Source organism: Vollenhovia emeryi, unplaced genomic scaffold (assembly GCF_000949405.1).
Source record: "Vollenhovia emeryi isolate VEMERY1.0 unplaced genomic scaffold, V.emery_V1.0 DF939132.1, whole genome shotgun sequence".
Taxonomy (NCBI): Eukaryota; Metazoa; Arthropoda; class Insecta; order Hymenoptera; family Formicidae; genus Vollenhovia; species Vollenhovia emeryi.
Window position 1 is genome coordinate 2,191,222 of NW_011967234.1, and position 10,298 is coordinate 2,201,519.

Genomic DNA, 10,298 nt, shown 5'->3' on the forward strand with positions numbered 1-10,298 from the left:
TTCCGACACAATTCCTTTTAATTGCTTATGTATAATATATATTCATTGATTTAGATAAAAAGAGGTGCAGTCATGGATACTTTGCATGTACATGCTGCATATTATACTTTAACACGTCTCCGCGATTTTTCTTCGCGAGTGCAATAACGTGGTGCTCAAATCTATATATATCATATGTACGTAGAAGTATAAATATTGTATTAATAATTGTATCTGTATAAATTACATATCGTGTGTCTCCTCTTGTTCCATCACTTTATTACTTTTTGCTAGATAAATCTATAAAAATTCTAATCTATAATTAAGACAACAAGAAGGCACGTTAGTTTGCAGTATATATTTTATGGACTCGCTATTACAGACTCTCTTTTATGCGAAAAATAGAACTTCTCGAGTCCGAAGTGGACGGAAGTCCGACAACTGGATATGTCCGATATGACGACGGGTTTTTAAAGACCCACGTTCGACATTCGTACATTCATACCGAATTCACAGACAACAATGTTCTCCAGAACTTTTTGTAAATAGTAGTTAAAAGATAAATAAACATCATGTGTAAAATATACAATGGGGATGGTGTAAGCCTTTTCCTTTCGTGCGCCCTAATGTGGCATAAACGTCGACCGTGTCTCTCGACTTGCATAGTGTGCTGGTTACTTCCTTTTAATATTCTTACATGCCCACTCTAGACCTTCCTGAAAGTAAAGAACTCATTTTTAAAACTTGCAAATAATAATATAAATAAATACACATATAATTCCATGAAAATTATACAGTAATGTAAATTTACAATAAGAACAAAAGAATATTTGTTATATACCTTCACGCCTTTGCCCTCAGTAGCGATACACGATTGTATTTGCCAATCACGATCTTTGATATTGTGTAAGCCGAGCCCTTCCGCTATTTCGGCTGCCGTCACGGCGTGTCCCAGATCTTGCTTATTTGCATATACTAACAACGGTACACCACGTAACTTTTCTTCCAGTAAAAGTTCTGACAATTCCTGCCCCGTTTCCTCTAGCCTTTTGATGTCTGCACTATCAACGACATAAATCTATTGCCAACAAACATCGTGAAACTTTAATTTAATTTTTATCCAGGAAAAAGTACGAGCTTAAAATATCCGCATAAATTTTAAGATAAAGTTATCTGTAAATAAACGTACGAGTGTGATAGAGACTTCTTGAATAATCATAATTAATTGATAACATTTGTTAAATAACATCGACAATTACAGAAATCATTAAAATACTTTTCATTTATATGTTTTAGTTATTATTATCGTTATAATTATTACATTTATAGAATATTGCAGTTGAAAATACATTTGAATGCATTTGAAAATACATCATTCTCATTTCAAAACATACTATGTAAAAGCGGATGGTTGCTCCAGATTATTATTAAAACAATAAAGCTGTAGCGTAAAGGCAACACAAATTACTTGTTTCCAATAATATTTTTTATATTAAACTTTGCAATAAAATATTTTATTGAACAATATTTATATTGTTGTCACAAAATGTTATATAGAAATTCTAAATAGTAACAAAGTACAAAATGTAATTAATAATTTTTGCATTAAAACTTCAATATTTGAACTTAATTAGGACTTACGAGTACATCCGTGTTCTCAAAATAATTTCGCCAATAAGGTCGAATTTTGCGAGCTCCACCAATATCCCATACGTTCAATTTGAAACCTTCGCTTTGGACACTTTTTATGTTAAAACCTTGTGTCGGAGTCACCTTACAAAAAAAACTCAGAGTTTATTCGTTACATATGTTGCAAGATTTGTTAGTTATGTCAATTTTTACCACACTTTTCAGTAAACCGTCATTATGGAAATCGAGAAGAAAGGCTTACCTGCGTGATATCTTCGCTAGCCAAAGATTTCAAGATAGTCGTTTTTCCGGCATTATCCAGACCCAGCAGTAACAATCGCAGCTCTTTGTCAGGATTCGATCGCAATTTTCGTAAAATAGCAAGCAGACCCTGACAATTTACATGTCAATTATTTGCAATTAATTGCAGTATTGTGTAAAAGTTGTGTCAAACAGCTTTGTAACTTAAATACTAACAATTGATGCATTATTTCTCAATGCCGATAATTAAATTAATATAGAAAAAGAAGAAAAGTCCTCGATTACAATTCTTTATTATATTGCATCATATCATTACAAAATTTGCTCTCGTAAAAATATGGAAATTCTATTTCAAACCTTACTTGAATACACAATACTAAATAATGCAATTTTGTATATTTTTTAGTATAGTAATATAAATATAAATTTATATTATTTTATTGTATTATGCTGCAATCAAGAATTTTGCATTCACGAGAAACAGCATTCTCGTGTACATCAACATTTTGAATTTCGTGTAATCAGTGTATGCAATTCTAATAATATAATTCCCTGTTTCTAGTTGAAACTTGAAACGTAACGAGTTATGGCGATGAGACTATAGTCGGTGATAGCATTCCGAGTGTGCGGAGGGACACGTATGAAGTGCACAGAAAGAGTACAAGTGGAATTTTGTACAAGAAAAGATGATAGAGATTGCTTATTTTATTTAATGATATACTTTGCAACTTTTGACTTCCCAGGCAGCACTTAATATAAATTTTGTGTGCTACAACAAAATCCTCGCAGGTTATGTTTCGATTACTTCGTGCATTCGAGTGTATCAGGCGGTGGTGGGGAGAGGAAAAAAAGAGTGCATATAATATTGTGCATTTGCATTTAATTCACGTGACATTTTTTTTACCATCTTCTTGTTGATATATATTTCAGGTACTGGAACGAAGACGCGTTAACAATCTACTGCGTTATTTCGACGATTTCCATTACGTATTATCAAAATGTGTTGTTTTCCTGGTATCCAAGGAAAACGGTGACATCTGCACGTTCTAACTGGTGTTACACGTTAATCGATATACCTGATACCATTGGAAGAAACGACAGTTCGGTTACCATGTGCGAATATTTTCTATTACTTTTGTAAAACAACAGTAGATAAATAAATGCATTAGTGTTTTACCTATAATTTTATTTATTTATCACACTTGTATTCCTTTTGATAAAGAGCATATATTAATTACTTTTTAGTTTCTTGCTCTTTGCATTTAGCTTTTTAATCATGTCTTGATAATGAGATTACTTATTATTTATTAGATATTTTAGTTAGACAAATATTTATGACTTCGTCAGTTATATAAATTTAAACAATCATAATTTAACAGAATTTTCGCAATAATAAAAGACTATTATAATAATAATGAAATAAGAAATATTTTTAATGACAAAATGATGATGTTATATTAATATTATATTTTTATTATTTGCAGAGACATGCCGGTCTATTATACTGGCTTAAATGCCAGCCCACTTTTTTCAAATGAGGATGGAATTGTCACATCAGTATCGCATTTGACTCAGATCCCATTTCCTGGAGTCACAGACATTGAGATTGGATGGAATTATTTTCTTCTGTGGCAAGACACAAAATTATACATCACGGGTAAAATCAGTGAGAAAGATGACAAAAACAGGCCACGTTTAATGCAGATTCCGGAGGAGTCGTCAGGAAGGTAATAGACGCAAAATATCTCTTTTTCCTTTCTTACAAGTATTTTTTTATTTATAAATTTTTTATGTAAATACTTCATTTTTTAATATAGCTGCAAAATGGCTGTTCCTGGTCGGGATAGCGTAGTTGTTTTGTCCACGCGAAATGTAGTCTGGAAATATAAAGTATACGACGACTCTTGGCAAAAAGTAACACCTTTCATTCCCACCAATGATAACGTACTGGCTGAACACGCCATCAAACTATCACAAGCAGGATGTACAGTGATTTTAACTAATTTAGGTGTGCAATAAAAAAATACTCCGCTCAAACATTATATTATGTTTTACGTTAAATGTATGTTTACTCTAAAATTTCTCTATTTCTTAAGGACGTATATTTAACGCCCCGCTTTTGATTGAGATGCCAAAGAGAGTCAAGTTTGTTGATCTTGCTTGCGGTTTTGACCATACTATCTTATTGGCCGAGAATGGCGACGTTTATTCAATGGGAATGGGAATGTATGTCATACATGCAAAATTTTTCTTAGATTACCTTTACGTTGTTTAATAAATGAAATGATTATTACTATTCACACCGCAGACGTGGTCAATTAGGACACAACGAGTTAGAAGATTGTGATAATCCAAAACTTATTGAGGCCTTGGCAGGGCTGAAAGTAGTACAAATATCAGCAGGTGGTTGGCATAGCGCCGTAGTCACTGATCAAGTAAAGAAATTAATTAAAAATAATTCAAAATCGCATCTATCATTGTGTGTAAATAAAATTAAGTAAAAATAACAGGGTGATCTCTATACTTGGGGCTGGAATTCAAATGGCGAATTAGGAATCGAAAGCAAGGACAAGAAAGTTTACGCCGTTCCAACTCTAGTGGATTTTAAAAACGACAGAGGAGAGGATATAGAAATTAATGTTAAAAAGGTCGAGTGCGGCAATTCTTTTACTATATGCTTAACAGGTAAAAAAAATCTCCCCTACTGACACAATATAATTTTGCAAAGGTTGTATTTCCTACAAGAGACATAACATTTGTCTTCTTCTTCAGATGACGGCATCTTTCGGGGCTGTGGTACTAACAAGTACGGCCAACTGGGGCAACTTCAACGAAACGTGGAAAATTCGTATAATTTTGTCAAGTTGGACATTCAATCGCTAGATTCTAAACCAGTAAAAAAATTCAAATGCCGCGAATGGGGTACGGCGATAATCACAGAATAACATACACTATACTTAAAATTGTTAGGCGATACCAAATAAAATATTCCTTCAATCTTATGTATTTATTACATTACATGTTTTCTGCATGCATTTCATAGATTTGTGCCGCTTCATTCGCTTCTATCAATGGTAAAATAAATTGGCGATTACCGGCTAACATTTCTTCCTCGATTAACGAAGGTGGTGGTGTCCGAGGAATTTTCGTATCTAAATCTTTAATTGTTTGCCCCTTTCTCGCATCAGTCATTTTCTCTCCTGAAATTGATTAGTTTTTAATTATCATATATTGCAGACAAACCTACTGCACAATTATAACAAAATAAAATATAAGTACATTACGATTATAATTAAATAAAAAATATATTAAAACTATATTTTAATATAAATATATCAATAGAAATAATTTTGCATAATATCGAACACAGCATGTATAAACAATTAAATTCATAAGTGCTCTATCACACCATATTTACCTTTACTTTTTTTGCCATTGCTAATTATTGGTTCACTAGCAATCTTTTCCAATCGTTCGCGAAGCTGCATTTCAAACGATCCTTTAGGATCCGCCCGTTTGATTTGACGTGGTATTCGGAAAACATGAGGCATATGAAAAATTTGTATCTGTATCGGTTTTACAAAAACTGCATATATAAGGGCATATCGCAGTTCATTAGCATACCTGTTTTTAAAAAATATGATAATAAAATCTTTGTACCTTCTTTCTTCGAAATATTAAAAAATACTCGAAATACGCTACATTTTCTTATCTGTATATTCTTTACGTACATATTGTATGTTGCTTCAACAATTACATTTAGGATGTCGACAGGATTCGTTAAATTAGAAGATCCGACGATTGCGTTTGTATCTGTGAAAATATCCTTTTGCAAATTTTCTGTAGTTAATAAAGTTTTAAAGTTTTTCGGTAACTCCTCTTGCAAATCATTTGTTACACTAAAATAAGAAATTTTATTTAACGTATTTAAAAAGAAAACAACATGCATAATAAAGAATGTTAAGTGTGTAATTTATAAAAAGTTACACTTTCTTCGATTTACCTTCCGTTGCTGTGATTTGTCAGATCTCTTTCGATAAAGGAAAATTTATTCTCTTGAGACATATATTTGGCATCTTCTGTAATTAATTCCTTCGTAGAGAATTTATTCGTAATTAAATATTCCGCTTCACTGTTTGCAGATGCATCGGTGGTAGAATTTTGTGACATAATTTCCGAATATGCGTCCACGAGTAACTCCCAATGCAGCAATCGATCGTTATTAGATAATTTCTCAGCAACGAGGAGAAATAATATTTTTATTTCTTTGAAAAAGTCTTCCCGAAGTAACTTCTTATCTATAAAAATATTCCGTCTCTAAAAATGTGTTTTTACTCATTTATTATCCTCATTATGTTAAACAATATAGCAAGTTTATTTAATATACATTAATTTGATCACCTCGAATTAATTTCATTTCTCCAACCAACCAGCTAATTAATATACTTCTGTAATGATCATCTAGACAATTTTTGTAACGTATAACTTGAAGAGCTAAGATATCCAAAAACCAAAGAGCAGCTTTATTAGTCTTGTAGTCTTCAACTCCCAAAAGGTCACCTAGCAATCTGTAGTGCATTTATTTCAAATATTTAATATAATTCCAAATTTTGTGTGGCTTGAATAACTTTTATATTTTACCGACTCGATAACAAATCGTGGTTCCTCCGTTTCGATCTTTACTGTCTTCTCAACGAGACTGTTAAAAGCGCTCGGAAGAGTCCGCATATACATAATTCTCTCGAATATCTGTACTTTCAACAACAAACATCATAACACAAAGTTTTTACAAAATAATAACTACATTACAACGTAATAACATTTTAGTTAATAATTTAATCAATAAACGTCTGATATGTATGTATAAAATAAATGTATAACTACACACAAATTAGTTACAGATTAAAATTAGCAGTTAAAATTTGCTCGTGTATTGATTCAGGAAAATGACAAGATACTATTGAACTTCATCAAAATTACACATTTCGAATTAATATTAAATATTAAATGTATATTAAACAACCTCGTTATCCTTGTTAACGAATTCATTCGACACTCTCCTTCGAATGCTGAATCTTTTTCAGAATCTAATATGTTGGACGATTTCATATATTACGAATTGAAAGCGAAATGTTACGCGTCATATAAAGTTATTTGCATCAGATATTCACACTTGTGCACTCACGCGATATGAATGCAATCGCAAATTCCAACAGAGAATTGCCTGTCGCTGACGACGTGTCGTACATCGGGTGAGAACAAAAAAATCACATTTGTTTTGTTTTTACTCATTGGTTTTATTAATTTTTTTTCCATATTTTGTTCAATATTTTCAGAAAATAACACTCCAAAGCGAAAAAACCGTATATTCTCACCAATCCCAATGTATGTATAATATATATATATTATACTTTTCATATATAATATATATGTATATATATAATATATATATAATGTATACTTTTATACTTTTTATATATAATATTATTATGTAGAGTAGCGCACACTTTAGACTGTTATGTATCGATACCTTTTATAATTTTATCGATAAATTACAAATATTGAAAAACATGAAACAGACACAGTCGGCGGGGACGCGCGGACTTCGGCGTGGGACTTTTTCTTACGGAACCGTGAAAAAAGTTTTCGCGACGGATACTGCCGTCCGCTGCTTCCGCGTCCGCCTGCCTCGGGACGAACAAGCGGAATTGATCAACCGAAGAAACACAGTGAGTTGTCTTTTTAATACAAATCTTAAGAGAACTCGTAAAATAAGAGGAAGGAAAAGTGACGCAACTTCGATCGGACACAAAGCCGGAAGTCGCCGATCTTCTCTTGTAAAGTGTGTGTTTTTTTTTACCCGTTGAAGAGTTCTCAGTGAAAGGCTCAAATTGCAGAAGCGAATGTAAGGGAAGGAGGGAGGTACAATGTAGGCTGGCAGGAAGAAGCGGAAGCAGCTAGTCCTCGTCTCTCTCGTCGAACGCTAATAACTATAATATATAATATGTATGCGCGAACATACGCGTGCCCCGGCGCGACTGACTTTTTTTATTTATATATTTTCACACCGAAGTCAGAAAGGCAATACGCAGTATGAACTTACTTAGTACATTTGTGTTTTCTTCTCGTGTGTACATGTGTGTGTGTATGTGTACGCGTTTTTTTATTACGTTTGTGGCTTTTACAACTATTTTTTTTTATCATTTGTCTATTGTTCCGTGGCTTCTTCTTCTCCTCCATCATTTGGTTCTCCTATTTCTTTTTGTCCCGTAATAATACGCTCTCTGACTTTCTCTTTGTTAGATTATTCTACCCCCGTTTTACCTCGCATTCCCCGTTTCTTTCACTTTTAACTTATTCCGTCTTCCCCCCGCTCTTTCCGAGTCACGAAAATTATCCGGAGACGCGTGAGAGTAAGAGGGATAGAGAGGTACGAAGAGGAGGGATTTGAAGGATTGGGTGGTCGGAGGGTAGCGGAGAGATAATCGTATACAGACGCGGTTAATGGAATTAATTAACACTGAATTAAAGTAAAATGAGGGAAAGTAAGTATATATGTACATACATGGATGGGGTGGCAGTTACGATCGCAAATATCATGACTTCGTTCGCTACGCGTCAAGTTTTCTAAGAGATCTTGCGGCATTCCACTTCTGTAGAATATTGCAAGGTATTTCTCGACGTAATCTAAAGAACGGACACACGCATACAAGTTTGAAAGATACTTGAAAAGAATCTTAATCACTGTTAGATGAAAATAGTGTTTTTAATTAAAACGTACAATTTGTGTATCTCTTAATTTGCAACTGTTTCTAAGCGATTCGTCAATGGTTACATCAGAGAAGATCTTATGTTCTGCTGTTAATTGTTACAGATATTATATTAATATTATGTTTCTTCAGTCACTTATGTTTTTCTATGTAGTCAAGTACTCTCTGGAGAACACATTAAGGGCACCTTAGTTTTCATAAAGAAGATATAAATAGTGAACTAAAAATTGCAGCAACACTTTGTCCCCGTCAATGCATTCAGAAATCTCGATTAATTTTAGAAAACTCTCGCAATCGCAAACAATGCTCTTTTGAGATCGCAACAGACTTTGGGATAAGGCGCGCTTCCCCGTGTGTACGGACAATGAGATGTTTCAATTTCTCTCGTTATCTTGCTCACTTAGAAATTACTTTTGACCTTGGTATCAGATTTAAACGTAATTGCATTGCCGCAAATACAAAGAGACGAGAAGGAAATTGTGAACATGCGGTTGCACGATACATGCGGAGAAGCGAGAATTAACCAATTGGCAAACTGAATATATTTTTCAATCGATTTTATTGAAAATAATACAACAAAATGTCTCATAATAATAATATAATAATAATAAGAATATAATAATAATTAAAAATAATTAATAATTATAGATACGTACTGTGTTCTCTACTCGATATCTAGATAATCGCCTTAAAACATTGTTTAAATAATATTATCATCGTCATTTTAATCAATGTAATAATAAAATAATAATAATAAAGGCAATAAAGTTAATAATAATAATTATATCATAGAATAATGTATCAATAAACAAACTTAATAGGCTAATTACTCGTTAATCATTCGTCATCGTTCTCGATTGCTATCAATGGATCTTTTACTTTACCTAGTCATTAATAATGGATAATTAATTAATTCATTAATTAAATTACACGTTGCTTGGATATGCACATAGAGATATAAAGTCGTTTTTGGTCCCACCTAACTGCAAACGTTATATTCATACAATTTTTTTTGTGTGTATCGCTTGGATCGCTTTACATGTGTATGCGTATGTGTTATACGTGTGTGTGCACGTGTTGCAAATAACTACTGTCCCGCTATCGGTATAAAGCTGTCGTTTCTCTATTTCCCTTTTGTCCCCCGCATCCGTATTCCGAAATAGTCTATCGCGTATACACATGAACAGCATTGCGTGTGTGCGAGTGTGTACACTCGAATCGTATCTCGCGGAACGCGCTTGACAGGGTGTCCCCGAAAAACGGTACCGCGAAGAATGACAAACGAAAAAACAAACAACGTAAAAGGGGGAGGGGGGGAAAAAAATGAAAGGACGAAAATCCCGTACCGAAAGTTAAATACGCGTTCACGCCATTTAATAAAATATATACACATATACGTATACATATATACACACATGCACGATATAGAAATATATATGTGTATATATATGTATATTTATATTGCGATTATATGCATACATATCGCTTTTCTCGTGTCCCGTGCCCGTTATTACACCCAGCGTTTCGCCTCCCTATCCTCCCGCCCCGGGTCCCGCTGCCGTTTCTCCCGTGTCTTTCTTCTCGCCCCCACCTTCCCCACCCGCGAATATCCCTTTTGCTATCACTGGAGACAAGTCTCGCGTCATCGGAACACGTTCT

The 10,298-nt window shown here is 33.5% G+C and overlaps 3 protein-coding genes across 3 annotated transcripts; 1 reads left to right on the forward strand and 2 right to left on the reverse strand.

Annotated features, from left to right (window-relative positions):
* Positions 1 to 325: 325 nt before the first annotated feature.
* Positions 326 to 2,851, reverse strand: LOC105568051 (ADP-ribosylation factor-like protein 3). Its single transcript, XM_012023415.1, has 5 exons — positions 2,774 to 2,851; positions 1,871 to 1,999; positions 1,621 to 1,752; positions 821 to 1,057; positions 326 to 695 (listed from the first exon to the last, which is right to left on the reverse strand). The coding sequence occupies exons 1-5, from the start codon at positions 2,774 to 2,776 to the stop codon at positions 654 to 656; spliced, it is 543 nt and encodes a 180-aa protein (XP_011878805.1). The 5' UTR covers positions 2,777 to 2,851; the 3' UTR covers positions 326 to 653.
* Positions 2,852 to 2,905: 54 nt separating this feature from the next.
* On the forward strand, positions 2,906 to 4,901 carry LOC105568050 (RCC1 domain-containing protein 1). Its single transcript, XM_012023414.1, has 7 exons — positions 2,906 to 2,982; positions 3,354 to 3,596; positions 3,687 to 3,877; positions 3,966 to 4,095; positions 4,178 to 4,304; positions 4,380 to 4,554; positions 4,642 to 4,901. The coding sequence occupies exons 2-7, from the start codon at positions 3,358 to 3,360 to the stop codon at positions 4,812 to 4,814; spliced, it is 1,035 nt and encodes a 344-aa protein (XP_011878804.1). The 5' UTR covers positions 2,906 to 2,982; positions 3,354 to 3,357; the 3' UTR covers positions 4,815 to 4,901.
* Positions 4,866 to 7,044, reverse strand: LOC105568049. The gene is made up of 5 exons (XM_012023413.1): positions 6,271 to 7,044; positions 5,873 to 6,167; positions 5,601 to 5,768; positions 5,288 to 5,493; positions 4,866 to 5,069 (listed from the first exon to the last, which is right to left on the reverse strand). Exons 1-5 carry the CDS (start codon positions 6,446 to 6,448, stop codon positions 4,885 to 4,887), a joined length of 1,032 nt encoding a protein of 343 aa, XP_011878803.1. The 5' UTR covers positions 6,449 to 7,044; the 3' UTR covers positions 4,866 to 4,884.
* Positions 7,045 to 10,298: the final 3,254 nt, after the last annotated feature.

What these genes read in the sequence shown, in the direction of transcription:
- LOC105568050 (XM_012023414.1), top strand. Translation starts at nt 3,358, where the DNA reads ATGCCGGTCTATTATACTGGCTTAAATGCCAGCCCACTTTTTTCAAAT. An exon ending in TATTCAATGGGAATGGGAAT is followed by an intron (nt 4,096 to 4,177) that starts GTATGTCATACA and finishes TTCACACCGCAG; the next exon opens with ACGTGGTCAATTAGGACACA. An exon ending in GCGCCGTAGTCACTGATCAA is followed by an intron (nt 4,305 to 4,379) that starts GTAAAGAAATTA and finishes TAAAAATAACAG; the next exon opens with GGTGATCTCTATACTTGGGG.
- LOC105568049 (XM_012023413.1), bottom strand. Translation starts at nt 6,448, where the DNA reads ATGCACTACAGATTGCTAGGTGACCTTTTGGGAGTTGAAGACTACAAG. An exon ending in GTTGAAGCAACATACAATAT is followed by an intron (nt 5,494 to 5,600) that starts GTACGTAAAGAA and finishes TTTTAAAAACAG; the next exon opens with GTATGCTAATGAACTGCGAT. An exon ending in CAATGGCAAAAAAAGTAAAG is followed by an intron (nt 5,070 to 5,287) that starts GTAAATATGGTG and finishes AATCAATTTCAG; the next exon opens with GAGAGAAAATGACTGATGCG.
- LOC105568051 (XM_012023415.1), bottom strand. An exon ending in TTGAGAACACGGATGTACTC is followed by an intron (nt 1,058 to 1,620) that starts GTAAGTCCTAAT and finishes TGTTGGCAATAG; the next exon opens with ATTTATGTCGTTGATAGTGC. An exon ending in CTGAGGGCAAAGGCGTGAAG is followed by an intron (nt 696 to 820) that starts GTATATAACAAA and finishes CTTTACTTTCAG; the next exon opens with GAAGGTCTAGAGTGGGCATG.